The 17,777-nt window shown below is 31.9% G+C and overlaps 2 protein-coding genes across 2 annotated transcripts in view; both read left to right on the forward strand.

Moving 5' to 3' along the window:
- The window catches only part of LOC121129144 (limbic system-associated membrane protein), a 359,843-nt gene extending 347,925 nt beyond the window's left edge, over positions 1 to 11,918 (forward strand). Inside the window, exon 7 of the mRNA XM_040724824.2 lies at positions 11,348 to 11,918. Within this exon, the coding sequence (XP_040580758.2) occupies positions 11,348 to 11,535 (188 nt within the window). The 3' untranslated portion in view covers positions 11,536 to 11,918. The remainder of the gene's footprint in view (positions 1 to 11,347) is intronic.
- Positions 11,919 to 12,232: 314 nt separating this feature from the next.
- LOC121129141 (lysosomal alpha-mannosidase) lies at positions 12,233 to 15,330 on the forward strand. The gene is given in 3 exon segments (XM_040724822.2): positions 12,233 to 12,811; positions 12,882 to 13,430; positions 13,432 to 15,330. Coding segments are annotated over 3 exon segments (2,784 nt in total). The 5' UTR covers positions 12,233 to 12,367; the 3' UTR covers positions 15,223 to 15,330.
- Positions 15,331 to 17,777: the final 2,447 nt, after the last annotated feature.

Below are 17,777 nucleotides of genomic sequence, written 5' to 3' on the forward strand. Positions count from 1 at the left end.
ACTATGATGGAGAATAATATTTTACATAATATGTAAATGAGTTAGTATGGTGTAAATTGGACAAAAATGAATGATGATACTCAGTACCAAAAAATAGTATTATTTTTGTATGTTCGACATTCAATTATTGGCATATACAGATTTAGTAGTATTTCCATCGGCGTTTTAACACCAGGATTTAGATATCAATATACTATCGTTCAAAACCTCGGTATTTTTTAGCTAAAAGCTATTACGTAACTCCAAAATAAAGGAATTTTAGATTTTTACAAGAAATTTTTTTCGTCATTCGGGCAAATTATGCAGCAGAGCAAAAAATTTAATTTTTTGTGAATAGCTTTGGATTTTTGTAATTTTTTGTGAATTTAAAAAAAAAATTCCAAAAATTTAATATTTGAAATTTTTTTCCATACAAAATAAATTCTATGTGTGTCTAAGGATTTTTGAATTTTATTTTTTCCAAAAAAAATAATATCAGAAACTTTCTTCCATAAATTTAATTTTGAACTTTAATTTTCGGGAAAAAATTTCCTAAAAAATTTAATTTTGGAAAAAAAAATTCCATAAAATTTAAGTTTATAAAGAAAATTTTTCAAAAAACTTAATTTTTTGGAAATAGCTATGGATTTTTGAAAAAAAAATCCCAGAAATGTAATTTTTTGTTAATTTCTATGAATTTTAGAAAAAATTTCAAAAAATGATTAATTTTTATATATTTTTTGAAAAAATTACAAAAAAAAAAAAAAAAAAAATATATATATATATATAATCCTTTGAACGACCCTGTCTATTTAATGAAAATATCAAATTTGCATGACGAATATGATTAATGTATTGATACTATATGCCTTTCTCTTATTGTTGTTGTACATTAAAAAAGTAAATTGTTAAGAAATGGGTAAATAGAATAAAGAGAGAATAACCTTGTATTTTCTATTTCTTAAATTGATACTTTAATTCTTTTTCCCCCTCATTTCAACTTTTTATACATATATGTATATACGTACATAATATGTACGTGGTCAAGAAATTGGGAAATTGAAAATTCAATTAATAAGGCCTTCAATTGAATTTTGAATACAAATGAATTGAAATGGAGTGGAACTGAATTAGTACGCAAAATAGAAAGAGAGGAAGAAATAACTTGGCCTTGGTTTCTTGAATTTTTTTGAAAAAGAAAATCCAAAAATTATTAAATAAAAAAAATTTCAAAAATCCACGGCTATTCACAAAAAATTTAAATTTTAAAACTAAATAGCAAATATTAAATATTTTGGAAAAAAATTCTATAATTCATACCTATTCACAACAAAAATATTTTTTTTGGAAACAAATTTGAAAAATAAAATTTCAATTATTAAAATTTTTGGAAAAAAATTCAATTATTGAAATTTTTTGAAAAAAATTTGAACATTAAAATTTTTGGAAAAAAATTCAATTATTGAAATTTTTGGAAAAAAATTTCACAAATTAAATTTCAAGTATTAAATTTTTTGGAAAAAAATTTCAAAAACTTATAGCTATTCACAAAATTGAGGTTTTTTAGCAAATTCATTTTAAAAAATTGGGGGGGGGGCTACAGCCCCTCAATCCCACTCCCTTTGGACGCATTTGATGGCATCTTAGCTGTCGTGACGTTTTATTATATTAGATTAAAGCAGGAAATAAATTAAAGTATCTTTCCAAATAAAACTAGAGAGGAATTACTCCGATATTATCGTTAATTCTACTCCAAGTCCACCGAGGACATAATACACATGTGTTTCTCACAAAAATTATCAGTGTTATTCTCCGTCTTTCAAGAGCACATCCACTCATGAATACTGTATAGATGGATGTTCTCTCTTAATGAAGGAAAGGTTGCCAACAATAACGAAACTCGCAAGTTAAAAAAATACCTAGGATATACAACCCTACCTATAGACGTTGTAAAAAAATGCTCCCTCTATACCTCTGATATTTTTTTGACGTTGGGAATCTGAACAATGTTTTTAACAGAGCATTTAAGTCCTTCATAAAAAAAGATATATATAAAGTCATTTATTCAACTATTAAGTACGTCCTTACTTTTTTGTATCACCCAACCTTTCCTCCAGAAAGAAACAGAAGAAAGGCCTGAAATCATCTGGTAGTTAGCCAAAATAAATCAATCATACCAACTGTCATTTATATATACTCCCAGACTATCACTGTCATATTATTTCATCACCATTTTTAGAATGAATTACATATCGTTAAAATCTACATAGTATTTTATTCGATAGTTTATTATAATATTGCTTAGTAATATTTTATTAAAAGAGTAGTTATACAGTTATATTTGGGTATGATAGCCAAAATGTATTCATAGAAATAGTAAAAAAGGTATTAACAAGAAATTATATTCCTGTCCTTTTAGAAACGGAGTATAAGTATGAAGGTGACTATATATATCAAGGTTATCTGTAGTCACCTTGCTATATATAGGTAGTTGCATAAATACGCGGACTCATTTTTAAACGCGTATATCTCGAGGTTCCGTGCCGGAAATAAAAAATTCCAGCACAAGTAACTCGGTAAATCTTTTGGCTTTGTTTTTGTTTTTCTTACTCGCATCAAACAATGTCGTTTACGATGAATGACGAGGCCCAACGTCATATGGTTGCCACTCTCCTCCGCACCGGTAGGTCTGTCAAGGAGATAATCAAGGACACTGGACTATCCAGGACTACTGGATTCAAGGTCCAGAAGCTTGTCAAGGAGGGAAAAGATCTGAAAGACCTGCCCATACCTCTAGAATGACTCAGGATTGGTTCGCTGCCAACATGCCATTTTGGAACGAAAACATTTGGCCACCTCAATCACCTGATTTGAATTCCCTTGACTACAGTGTGTGGTAGCAAATTGAGAAGAAGGCCTGTGCTATCTGCCACCCGAATTTGGACTCATTGAATGCCAGCGTCAATGAGCAATGGGCAGCCATGGAAGACCATTACATCATTAATGTGTGCAAGGCCTTCCACGGGCGCTTGGAGGGTGTCATAGCAGCTGATGGCGGTTATATTCAGTAATTATATTAAATTTTATACCAGAATCAATTCTCTATTATATAATTCTCAAAAAAAATACGTCATACGAATATTATTACACATTTAAATATTTGCCACAAATAGTACGCGTATTTATGCAACTACCGGTATAAAGGTGAGGCAACAAGGATCTTCTAAGGCAGTCTGGCGTTAGCTGACTCATCTGACGTAGTGACATCACTGATGCGGCAGTTCAGATAATTTCATTCAAGTGAAGTGCACTAATTTGGATCTGTTTAGCAAAAATAGCATCATCGCGAGGTTTAACGTGTGTTTGTGCCATGGTCTGCTGTTCCAATTCACAGGATGCCCAGTATTTTGCATTTCCTCAGAAAAATTTGATGCTCCAGCGTCTTTTGATCTCAGTCTGCAAGAGAAAAGACCCAATTAATATTAAGAATCCTAAGATTTCTGATAGACATTTTACATCCAATGATTTTGGGCGGAATCTCCAGGCTGAGCTTCTTGACTTAAAGGCCAGGAAGAAATAAAAAAAGGATGTAGTCCTCTCACTCCATATTTTTATTTATTATAATTCGAGCGATTTTTTCGCTCTTCTAAAATGGCGAGCGCGCTCCAGCTCTCGCTGAAGAATTTTGAGCGGCGCTTATTAATGCTTTGATAGTCACCTTTATATATAGTCACTGTGATAAGTATAGAATAATTTATTACTTTATCAAAAAGAATACATTTTGAAATATCCATGACGTATCAAGCGAGATGAGGGAATCGACAGCTGAAAACAAAAAATATTGGGTATTTTTATGTTAGCGAAGTAACGCCGTGTGAGACAAGTGACGATGGATGATAAACAATGTTCACAATAAATTGTATTCAATTCTAAACCATTTGTTTAGGCGTGAGGCTAATTATTTTTTGGACAAAAATTAAAAATTAGACTTCAAAAATCGAATAATTAAAAAATATATATAATGTAACATTTGATTTTTTTTTATCTGGGTTTTTATAAAAGATATGTGATTTAAAGTATTCTTTTAAAAAAAGTAATTCAAAATGTATCCTTTAAAAAAAGATAAAAACATGACCTCATGTAAAATGTAATAATTAATACATTTTAAAAAAACACCAAAAAAAAATCCAGAACAAATCCTTAGAGTTAGTCTTTTATGAGTACATACGAATTTTCCATCAGGTTTTGAATATAGAATATATTCCAAAAAAACGGGTCAGCTAAAAAATACACCGGATTTTTATCACTGCTGATACGTTAGAATTTTCAAAATCAATAGTAGAAACTCAAAACGTAAGTGAAGAACGGAGGGGGATAAAATATGTCGTAAAAAAGCAGGAGCGACTCTTTCTATATTTAGTTGGCAATCTGAACAGGATTTTTTTTATTTTCCAAGGGCGATACCATTATTATTGAATTCTTGCATATGGAACATCTGAGTATAAAGAGATAACTGTTGTGTGAGTTCATGTACGATGGAGAATAGCGTTGAGGGTTTTCTTGAGACTTATAAGTGTAATTCCTTGTTGGTCTAAGAGTATAATTAAAGATCGACATCGTAATAATTCCTGCCCGTATGTTTAAGCTACATACGGAGTGGGATTTGTGTTATGACAGCTTACCCGCTCTCCTCCCAAACATTCTTCCAATTGTCATGAGGACCCAGTTAATTTTCATTTTTAACACATCCACAAGACATATTTTATACATCCCTGGGAATTACTACTATGACATAAGTTCAAATGGCCCTTTATTAACCATTTGTCATGTTCTTATCGAAAGAAAAAGTATTTATTAGATTCAAATAGTCGAATATATATACCTATATAAAAAAATAGACCTGTGAAAGTAATAAATCACAGTTTTTAAGAAATTAATTTATTCGAATATCAAGCCTACTACATGCACTTTTTTATATGGGTTCGACTATTTAAATCTAATAAATGACCATATTAATTTATGTTATGTCACATAATATGACCAGAGTTGTATAAAATATAACTGGCCTTATGTACAAATTAAAAAAGTGAGAAATGACATTTTGAATTTTTTTACATAAAAGAGCAGCTTCGCTATCATGACGTTTTATTAGACTACTTCCAAGCAAGGAAATATGCTCAATTCCATCTCTGTATCTAGCAAGAACATAGGCAGGAATTACACCGATGTCGATCTTCAATTCTACTCTGAGTCCAATGATAAATCATACTTACCGAGTGGCACATTAAAATCAGAACACTTCGAATTTTAAGCTTCAACAAGATATAATTTATTTATTAACAATAGGATTTCAACAAAATTAATACTATAAATAGATGTGTGTCTGAGTTCCCTTAATCATTAATATAGCCGCCCTTAGCGGCAATGATGGCTTCCAGGCGGTGGTGGAAGGTATGGAAGGCCTCAGCGGATGTAGCTATGGCGTCCAATTGCCGATTGGCAGTGGATTTGAAGGCATCGATGTTTGGATGACGGACACTTCTAGCTTTTCCCTCGACATGTACTTAAAAGGATATTCGAGGAGGTTGGCATCAGGGCTGTATGGGCGCCAAAAGTGTTTTTAAAAAAAAGAACTCAAAAAAGTCTTGCAACGAAGGAGATGGTTTTCTTTCATTGCTGCTGTCAAAAGTGGCCCCTCCACCCTCACAAGTCTCTTCACCCACATTTTTATAGCTCTCTGGACAGTCTGGTGTAAAATCTCAGAAATATCTTGTATGGGCCCTCATGGACTTGAGGGGATTGGTCTGATCTGTTTTCTTTCACTCCTTCGGGTACAGTTTGGCTTTTTGATTTAACCCTTCTTACTCTCCAACGTTTCGGACTTGCTGCCGGCGTAGACGGTGATCCTAGAGATGCCCAACTCCTTGGAGTGCGCGAATGGAAATTCGTTGATCACGTTCAAGTGTCATTTTCTCGGCTTGTACGTAAGCTAGAGAGCTCAAGTTTGTTTTGTTTTGTAACTTACTGTTTATACTAATATATATCGAAATATGAATTAATTTTAATCGCTCAACCTTCATTAATCATTGAATTAGTGAGTGTTCAGTGTTCGGTGCAAGGGTTGTAAATCCAAGCATTTTTTTAGTGTACACGTTATGTTGTTGTTAGCAAAATGAAATATATATTTTTAAATTTAATATTCCTTTAATTGGTTAGATAGAATTGCAATGATTAAGTATAGGTAAACATCATTAGACTTAGGAGTTATCTTTGAAGTCCATATGTACTAAGTACATTTTCTTCTCTAGAAACGACTGATTATCGAACCTACACACATATATTTACTTAAGCTGTTATCATTAGAGTTTTATAAATTATTACTTGCTAAAAATAACCCAAAAAATAACATGATAATCCTGACAATTTGCATCCAGCTTCAAGAGGAAGAAAATAAACAAAAATCTCACTCTGCATCTAGAATGACCATAGGTAGAAATTACCCCATTGTCGATCCTCAATGCTACTTACTCTGAGTCCAACAATGACTTCTACTTATAAATCCCCGACAAATCTTCAGGGTTACTTCCCATTTTTCATGTGCATATGCACTAGGGATTACATTATTTTTAGGGGATCTCTCTTAAAGAATTAAAAAATAATGATAACAGCTTTGGAAAATAAAATCAATCTTTTCAGATTGCCAACTAGAAAATGATCTTGTACTCGTTAATGAATACAGTAATCCTCACAATTTGAAGAATTTGATAGCAGCTTAGATCTCATGAAGTTTCATTAGATCAACTGCAAGTAGGCGTGAGAGGAAAGAAATAAACGCAAATATAGCAAGAACATAAAAGCTAGAATTACTCCAATGTCGATCATCACTTCTAGACTGAGTCAAACGCAGATTTAAAAGAAGCCAAAAATCAACATGGTAACTGTTATGTATTTACTAGTATTCCTATGGATATTCCTATTCTTTAACTTATTGTCTTCGTTTAACATATGTTATTTCTTATTACAAATACCCTGACAAGATTATGAATGTCACAGAAGTGTAATTTATGGGTGTAGTATCTTATTCCTCTACGATCTCAATCTTTAATTATCTCTGCCATTCTGGATCCTCATTAGAGTTTATGTCAAGTAACCTCGTGAGACACAACAGTAACTCTGACAATTTGAATAATGTTTTTAAGTAACCCATCTTAGCGGGCATGACCTTTCATGAAATCAGCTATAACCAGCTGTGACGAGGGAAGAGGGAGAGAAGGACATAAGCAGGAATCAATCCCATGTCTCAATTTTATTTTGAATCCAACGAGGACCACTTACACTTTTAACTCCCTAACCAATGCTCAGTGCTACTCTACGTTAGTCATGAGCAACCACACAAGTGTAGCCCCAAAAAAAAAAAAAAAAGAATAATAATAAATAAGGAAATTTTGCTTTTTACTAGAAAAATAATGACGATTAGCTCCCAAGGAGTATTTTTGTATACTGAAAAAATTGTGATTTTTTTCTCCAAAGTAAAAATAGGATAATTACTTCTTGTCTGACTCCAAAATTAAATTCAGAAAATTTAAAATTTAATTTAATTTTTCAACAATTTAATTTTCTGTAAATAACTATTCAGATATTAAATTTTTCGGAGAAAAATTTCTAAAATCCAATTTTTTTTTCGTAAGAATTTAATGATATACTGAATTTTTGATTTTTTTTTTTCAAACCAAATTTATTTTTTGTGAATAACTGGACTTTTGAAAAAAATTCCAGAAAATTTAATTTTCTATCAACAGCTGTGAACTTTTGATTAAAAAAATTCAAAAATTTAATATTTTGAGAATAGTTTTGGATTTTTGTAAATTTTTTCCCAAAAAAAAATAATTTTTTGTTTATTGGTGTGGATTTGTGAATTTTTTTCCAAGAAATTTAATAATTAAACTATTTTTTTCTATTTTTTTCATAAGAATTTAATTTTTCAATTTTGTTAAAAAAATTCCAAAAACCAAGTTTAGCCCTTAATCCTTATTGTTAGATGTTCTTTCTTCAAGAATTAAGAATATTGAGAAAGCCTTGGAAAATATAAAAAAAAAATTGCATGTGTTGAGGTGATATTTTATACAACTATATACATAAGACTTCTTAAGTCGTCGACAAAAATATTAATTTCTATACAAATATTTTATTGTTGTTGCTTTGTCGCTATGAATTCTGGTTTGTTTTTCCTCAAAAGTTAAGCTTATAAAATACATATATAAGATCATCAATCTACAATATGAAAAAATAAATGATTATATAAGTATTTGTTGTAGAGAATAGCAGAGGAAGAGGATTTTGTAATTTGTATTCCAAGCACGTAGCTTAACTTATATATATATATATATTTCATCTCAAAACTCCTTTTTGTCTTGACAATTTGTGACAAAAATCATTTTCTCATGATAAATTACAAATAAATATTAAAAGGTTGGAGGTTGTTATAGAGACAAAGAAAAAGGTGAAATTTAATTTAAAGACCTTTATATTTTTTAGATAACTAGTTTTTTTGTTTTTTTTTAATTTACAAGGGCGTCCTCAGGAGATGGGCTGTTGGAGGGGATTTAGTCCCCCCTTACTATGTCATAATTGTGAAGAATTTTTCAGAGCTTAACTAGAGATTATTCTAATTAATAAATCAACGTTCAGAACACTGATTAGGTGTACCATTTCGATTTATGCAACACATTCAACATCATATAATTAGGATTATTAATATTATAGGCTAATGATCACAATTTTGAAAGACACATGAAGTCATCAAAAAATAATTTATACAATCCGTCATGACCAAATTTTAAATGAAAACAATCAGGCTGATTTTTGGTAAGACTGATCCAGACACAATTTTTTCTTGTGCCGATCTAGACTAAGGTCTTCTAAGAGATGAGTCCATCCCAAACTTCCAATAAGGACCAAATTAGTTCAGCCCACTAAAAACTATTACTGTCTCAGAGCGGACTATGATTTTCAAGCCAGCCAAACTCCAAATCTAATAACTACGTGTTAAGGGACCAACTGTGCCCATGAGGAATATATGTGCATACAAGTTAAAAAAATGATCCACAACATATGTATAACTTTTTGAGTGAGTGACTTGAATTCCCTTGTCAAAAACTTTTAGGAAAAAACCTTTTGGTAAGTTACATAGTTTTTCTACGATACGAGTTTCCACTCCAGCCACTTACATATATTATTTTAATCATTTTGGAATATAACGTTGAATAACTATTATGCTATTACTATTCATACGTAGGGATGATAATCGGGAGGATTTTTTAGCTCACCTGTTTTTTTGGAGTTGTCAAACTCCAGAGTAAATTATCTTTTCCGAAGCTGTTGACAACTTCCTTTTTTATTGAATACAATATATCATTGATATAAATATACAAAACCGGATTGAACATTTGCATAAGGTAATAAAAGACGACGAGTAACCCTAAGGATTTTTTGCAGATAATCAGGCCCGTGTACGCTTTCTTTTCATTTTTGACGGCCTAAGCGAAAATGATTATACTTTCTATTCATTTCTTCGCTCCTTTTTCATTGTTCTGCAAAAACATTCTTTAACCCGAGACCAAAGGTAAAACCAAGTGTCTATCCGACGGCATTTTCTGGTTAGCAATCTGAAGGGGTTTTTATTTTCCAAAGCTATTATCATTATTATTTGACTCGGAGTAGAATGGAGGATCGACATCTGAGTAATTTTAAGTTAAAGGGTCGTCCATTACAGTTGGAACAAACTTTGAGCTCATGCAGATCCTGCACAAATGCAATGTGACGAGTTTTTTGGTTTTATTTAATAGAATACATGCTAATAGCATATTAATTTTCAATAACTACCTCAATTATCCCACGGAATGTACGGCAGACTTTAATGACGTTTGCAGAGGAGATATTTGCAGCCACGCGCTTGATGGTGTCCTTGAGGGACTTCACGCTGTTGTGTGGTTGGCACAGGTGTGTCTCTCCAACTCCCTCTAGGAATGAAACTCGAAAGGGTTCAGGTGAAGAGAATTGGAGAGTCAAGAATCCCAAAAGGCTGCTACATTGTCATTCAGCCAAGTTTGCACCTTCTTGACCTCTGAGCAGTTGCATAATCCTGTTGGAACAGTTAGGCCTTTCATTTGCCTTCTCGTCCATCCAGAGCTTCACCACCAACCTGAGTCTTGACATGTCTGAGGTAAGAAGAAGGAGAGATTAAACAGGTAGACATCAGTATTCAATCTCTCCCTGTGGTTAAGCAAGTGGGCCCAGGTATCTTCCATGCTGCAAATGATGCCAGAACCATGGAGGAGGCTGGATTTAGTTTCCTGAAGAAGCCTGGGATGTATTGCTTTCTTGCTGGCCAACCAAAAGTCATTTTTAGAGTAGGGGAGGGTGGTTGGCTGCAAATTAAAAATCTTTTTTGCTAGAGTGCTTAAAAGAGACTTTTCCACCCGAAAAGTAGGCCTGAAAATGAATTTATTTTCGATTTCTTTCATTTTTACATACCGGAAGGACCTATTGTATGCATCACTGGTTCATACATAACATATCTAAAGGAATGTCATTAGGTAGGAACGTTGTACGTTAGTGTGCTTAGTCCTTCCCTACTTATCTATGTTACTTCTCCATTCTTATCCATAATTATTAATAGTATAAATCTTCATTTATGTACCTAATAGTGTATGTACCTGTAGGGATGGGGAGGAAAATATGAGGGAATGATGATAAATTGGGTCATAGAAATATGTGCGTACAATACCCACATACTACAATATATCTATAAAACGTAGAATAAAAGCCTCACTACGTTTTACTTTAATTATGTGTATTTATAAACAACATACAAGCACACACAAAAAAAATTAATGGATAATATTCAAGAAGTTAATTTAAGAATAAGTAATAATGAACTTTATAATATGTAAAACATATTCTGAGTTGAAGGAGATGTTAAGGGAATTTTGGGATACTCCTGAGGCCTATTTGCTTACTTTTGTATCTTATTTCTTAGAATATAAGTAACTATCATTCTTTTTTATTAAAAATGATACAAAAAGAATTAAACGAACCAAGTTTTATATATAGTTTTGTGTGTGTGTGTGTGAGTTTATAAAGGACCTCTTCCAATCTTTACCTACTCATCAATACAATCTGTCTTCCTTCAATTTATTTTAAACGATATAATAATATGTATACTGTGTAGGGTGTCAGATAGGATTATTTACTTCATCAATTATCCAACTACCTTAGTCCTATAAATCGTATTGTATACGTCTTGACAATGACATACCCACTATAGACGACAAAATAGATTTATAATTATATTTATTCTTATTTTCAGGTACCTCACCCAAAGAAAACTTTGTAAAAAAACCTGAAGTGCAAGACTTGGGTTTAGCGTCTGTAGCTGGATCTTCTTCTGAAGGATCTCAAGCAAAACAAAGTGGATCCAACCTAATAAAACCCTTTGTATCCATCATCATTTTACTTTCCCTGCAAACCATCGTCTTTCGCTTCCACTTGAAATAATGTGCTCTTGGCATTGTCTTAAAGATGTTATTTGATAAACTCCAATACTGTGGAATTCAATATTTATTACCTATCTAGAAACAAATATTATATTTATAGAGAATATCTATATAAATATAACGGAACAATTTATGAGAGGTTGCAGTGAGAAAACTTTTTTGAAGAGGAGTGATTTATTTTGTATATTAATAATTAATCATTACTACAATACATATTATAACATGATACAAATTTTAAATAATTATATGATTGTTGGTCGTTAGATCATGACTTCATGATCATACTGAATTAGTATGTATTAATCATTTAGCTACTATTAATTATTATTACTATTGATGACAATATTTTTTGAAGAAAATAAATAAAGGGAAGTTGTAAAAACACGATCTACAGAATTTGCTAATTTAATTTTTTCAATAAATCACTTTTTGTTCTTGAGAAGGACGGGAATTGAAGTATAATTAAAGTCAAGTAGAGTGCAATTAGTACATTTTAATGAGTACTGCATATTTATAGAGAGTCTAGTCATAGAGAAATTCATGGTCTAGTAAATCATTTGATTAAATAACATTTACATTCAAGTCCCTGTTGCCTTGTTACATTCTATAACAAACTGATTTATTATCCAGTTTTCAAAATTAAGATGGATTTGTTATTTCAGGGGTAAATTGTGGCAAGTTGACGAGCAAACGATAGTTAAAATATGTGTATATTGATAAAAATAGCGCTTGCCTTTAAAATGTTTATTCTCATTTGTATATATACGAAATAATTTTAGTGAAAACTTGATTTTAGTGTTTCATTCTTCTTCGTGAGTTTTATCCGGAGCGAGATGTCACGGATTATCATCTGGTCTTTATGCTTTTTTAATTTTATATCATTTGGAAAACAGAAAACAATTGTGTCGTCTCCAAAGAAAAGTAATTGCCCGCAGACTTTGGATAATGTTCTGAATGTTCACTTCATACCTCATACTCATGATGATGTGGGATGGCTCAAAACTGTAGATCAATACTATTATGGGACCAAAAAAGATGTAACTATTGCAAGTGTTCAGGCTATCTTAGATTCGGTAGTTGAAGCCCTCCTAGAAGATAAAAATAGAAGATTTATATACGTGGAAATTGCATTCTTCTGGAGATGGTGGAATGAACAAAGTGAGCATAGGAAAATAGAAGTGGAAAAGTTGGTTAACGAGGGAAGATTGGAGTTCATAAATGGAGGATGGTCTATGAACGATGAAGCCGCTGCTCATTACAATGCAATTATTGATCAAGTATGAATATATATATATAATTTAGATATATTAAACTTCTCATTTTGTTTTCACTTTGTTCAATTAAAAGATGTCTTTAGGTCTGAGATTTTTAAACAATACCTTTGGTCCAGTGTCGAAACCTAAGATTGCTTGGCAAATTGATCCCTTTGGCCATTCAAAAGAACAAGCCAACTTATTTCATGAAATGGGCTTCAAAGGACTTTACTTTGCTAGAGTTGATCATGCAGATTTCGACAAACGAAAAAAAGGAAAAACACTAGAAATGATATGGGAAGGTCGGCCTAACGGCTCCAGACTTTTTACTGGTATTTTACCAAATCACTATGTTCCTCCCACGGGTTTTTGCTTCGATATATTCTGCAATGATGATTCAATAGAAGATGAATCTGAAATTTTGATAATGAATCAATTTTTAAATGAATCTATAAAGCAGTCTTCCTATTTCAAGACCAATAATTTGCCTATGACTATGGGTGGGGATTTTCAATACACAGATGCGTTTGGATGGTTTAAGAACATGGATAAGATAATATCATATTTTTCAGACAGGAAGAAACTAAATGTGGTTTATTCAACTCCATCTTGTTACATGGAAGCAGTACTAAAAAAACTCCAAAATCGATTATCCTATCAAAAAAGATGATTTTTTCCCATATTCGATGGACACAAGAGGCTATTGGACTGGATACTTTAGTTCTAGACCCTCTTTGAAGAGAATGATTAGGTTTTCAAATAATATACTTCAAGCCTGTAAACAACTAAATGTACTTGCTGATTTACATTCGAGAAATGTGTATAGCTTGATGAGAGCTGTCGCAGTAGGTCAACATCACGATGCTATTACAGGGACTGCTAGACAGCATGTGACTAATGATTACTTGCATAGATTGTCAATTGGTGTAGACAAATGTTATGAAGTGATCAAGAGTGCGGTTACAAAATTAAACTACTCGAAAGATCAAGAAATCACATTCTGCCCACTTTTAAACATTACCGAATGCCAATTTACTTCGCAATCTAAACGTGACTTTTATGTAACTATTTACAACCCGCTTTCTCATTATATTAATTATACTGCTCGTTTTCCTGCAAACGGATTGTTTCATTATAATATTGAAGGTATAGACGAATCAGTAGTTTTCCCTGTGTCTAGAAAAATATTGAATATACCTGGAAGAAAATCCTACTCTTCAAATGAATCAATCGTTTACTTTGAAGCCACAAATATCCCTCCTATGTCATTTCAAATATATAAAGTAAACGTTGGAAATGAATCAAGAAAGAATAAATTCAAAAATGAAAAAATAACTATATCCAGTAATGACCAAGAATTTAAAATCTCACTCATCTTGGATCCGAAAGGAAATATAGAAGGAATAGACACACCACTCGGTAAATTTCCTCTGAGTATTAAAATGGGATATTACGTTAGCAGTATAGGTGGTGCCTATGTATTTAAACCGTTGAATCAAGAACCTACAATATTAAAAGCAACTTCTAAGCCTTTTATGAGAGAAAGTAATTATATTACGGAAATCGAAATTGAGTTTTCCAATTGGGCAAGTGCAATTGTTAGAGTGAACAATTATAATGAATATTTGGAGATCGAATGGTTAGTGGGGCCCATCCCAATAGTAGATGTAGGGAAAAACGTCATTATAAAATACAGATGTAAGAGCATCCATTCAAATGAATCCTTCTATACTGACTCAAACGGTAGACAGTTTATGAAAAGAAGGAAAGATTATAGAGCAACTTGGCCCTTGGATTTAAATCTTGATCCTGTAAGTAGAAATTATTATCCAATTACAAGTACGATCAGCGTAGAAGATGATTTAGTCCGAATGAGTGTTCTGACCGATCGAAGTCAAGGAGGAACTAGTCTTAATAATGGTGAAATAGAGCTGATGTTACACAGACGTCTTATGTCCAGAGATGGATTTGGTGTAGGAGAACCATTGAATGAAGTTGCATATGGAAAAGGATTGGTCTGCATAGGGAAACATTATTTGGTTTTTGAGGAATCTTCGTCTCGAGTACTCACTCGCAAACTTGCCCTTCAAACTTACGATGACGCAATCCTTTCATTTTCTAATAAAAAGCCCCAACCGCCAAAAGATTATCCGATTAAAAAGGGAGCCTTGCCCTTGAATGTACATATTTTATCCTTAGAAAAACATTTCAACGGAATTATTGTTCGTTTCGAGCATTTTTTTGACGTCAATGAAGATCTAGAATATTCTAAGTCTGTTACTTTTAACATTTTGAATGTATTTAATCCAAGATATTTATCAATTAAAACCATCAGAGAACTCTCATTAGGCGGTGATGAATATTTGAGCGACATTATTCGAGATTTTGATATTCTTCTTGAGCCAATGGAAATTCGTACTTATTTAATCAATTAAAATGTTTGTATTTTATTACTTCAGATTTTGTATTATGTATACAAGTAATTTATTCCCTATTTGTACAAACCAATTTTTCTTTTTAAAATATAGTTCTTTGAACTTTAACTCAGGTACATTTATTTAAAACTACTTAGACTGTGTTGTTTCAACTTGAGTCAATTGAGTAGAGTAGAATCGCTTATGATCCACTTGAGACCATAAATTAGAAATTGATTATAGATTAATCAACCTACTACTGCCAATGTATATGTATGATATCAAAATAAATTATTAATTAATTAGTGTGTACCCTGATTCCAAAGTTGGTTATGCTTAAAATGATGAGAAGTTTATTTCTTCTTCAATTTTTCATTTTGACACGTTTCAATTCTTCTTCGTTTCGTCATTATTTTGTAAAGAGAATGAAATAGGATTGATAGGGCTTAAACTTTTAATAAATCATTATTATCATTAGTTTCTAGCAATAGTGCATGCCATCGCCCAGAGTAATTACGTCTCGACTAAAAGATAAATTTTGCTATAATACTACTGGGATATAATAAAAGGGGATTGCGCACTCAAAAAGTAGGGAGAAAATAATTATACAACTGATGTTTTAATAAAAACAAGCTACATATATAGAAAAGAAAGAATTTAAATATAATACCGAGAATGTTAACTAAAGCGTTAAAGGAATGTTAATTACTTCTACTTATGAGTTGTGATATAAAATTATGTAGGAATGGTGGCAACAGTATTTATCCATTTCAGTAGATGTTTTAACTTTTTTTTAAAACCTAATTGTTTATTAGTAATTATTAAAAAATTTACTGACTTATTTGTAAATATTTTTAAAAGGAAGCCAATAGAGAATTCAATATTCTTTTGAATAAATAATATTATTCAGTTACACGAAACAATGAATGATTACCAATATTGGTAAAAATTATTTGCTATGAATAGAAAATACTATGAACTTGATTATAACTTAGTGATTTTTCTACTTAAAGTTGCCGTTCCGTGATTCCTTCGTTTTCGACTTTTATGTATTTGACTATTCTTTTCGCTCAGAAAATTCTTGCTGGTAATAATAAAAAACTGGAGGGCCACTTGATCAGCAAAATTATAATAACTATGCCCCTCTTTACAATATTGGTATAAAATCGACGATAATTTTTCATCACGAATGAGTTTAGTAAATAAATTAAGGAATAGAGACCGGGGTGTTTTTATAAGATAGAAAGCTCCATATTCTAACTCGAATTGAAAATCAAGCTCCTTAAATCATAGGCATGGATAATATGTTGGATGGGTTTTTTTAAAACTCCTCAATTTACAGAGTTCAATAAATATTAAATTTGATTTCTTTCATCAGTATCTTCCAGATTGATCATTTTATCTGACAATAGAAGTTTGCGACAGAGTACACAGGAATTAGATTTATTAATCGAGTCACCTACATATCCAGCAACATAAAATAATATATCAGCTTGGACAGCATCTAAAGTAAACTCCTTCTGTAAGGTAGATATATTAATGAAATTGCAGAAGTTCAATTCATCCTCTTCAATAGACGATGACTCCTCATACTTGAAAATTTATAGACAGGTGAAACCCTTTTGGTCCAACAAATAATTTGCCAGATCACACAAAGTTTTGGGAGTATGCTTTGCTACCATAAGCGTCTCTTTAATAAGTCCACCGACTTTTGTATATTAAAGACTCTTTTTCCATCTTGATATCACGTCGTGGAACATAATTAAAAAATTCAAATTTAGTCTATAATTTTTATTGACGAGTTTTCTTTCCGCCCTACGTTATCTGACCCCAGAATTTGCGCACTCAACAGAAACAATACTCCAAAATTTATTTATGATTTCCATAAGTTCAGATGTTTCTATCCAATCTGGAGAATCTGGCATTTCGTAGTGTTGCAATCCATTTATAGTTGTTAGACTAAAGAATCTTTCAGAAAGATTCACTTTTACGCGTTCAATGGAGTGAGGAAGAAACGCAGGGTAAAAGAAATTCTTCTTATTCAAAAAATTATTATAAATGTACAGTACCGAACAAGAGAAATATTTTGTGCCCCATTGCAATTGGATTTTCTGTGAAAGGTTTCAAAGAACCGTCACACAGATCATCGATATAAAAGCGACGATGACGGGAGTGGGCATCACATCATTGTAAATTTTTTTAATAATCTCCGAGTTGATTTCTGACTAAGGAATCATTCCAATAATATCTTTGTATTGGGAAGAAATACTTCTTATCATAAAACAAAGCACGGTCTTAGTTATTTCACCATCCGATTGTAATCCCAAAAATTTACCTCCACTAAATTCCACCCTTTTGGAGGAGTACACCTCATCAAAAATCAAGGAAACTTTTTGTTCTTCGTGGGACAGACATTCGATTCTAGACTGTAAATATTTGATTGTAGCCGGGAGGAAATCTAGCCTCGAAATTGAGAACACTTGTTACACGGTTAAGATGGCTGACACATGGAAGATAGAGAAGACGTTCAGAAAGCAATTGTCTGTATAGTGTTAGACTTGTATTTTGCCATATAA

The sequence above is a fragment of the Lepeophtheirus salmonis genome, chromosome 14, assembly GCF_016086655.4.
Source record: "Lepeophtheirus salmonis chromosome 14, UVic_Lsal_1.4, whole genome shotgun sequence".
Classification (NCBI taxonomy): Eukaryota; Metazoa; Arthropoda; class Copepoda; order Siphonostomatoida; family Caligidae; genus Lepeophtheirus; species Lepeophtheirus salmonis.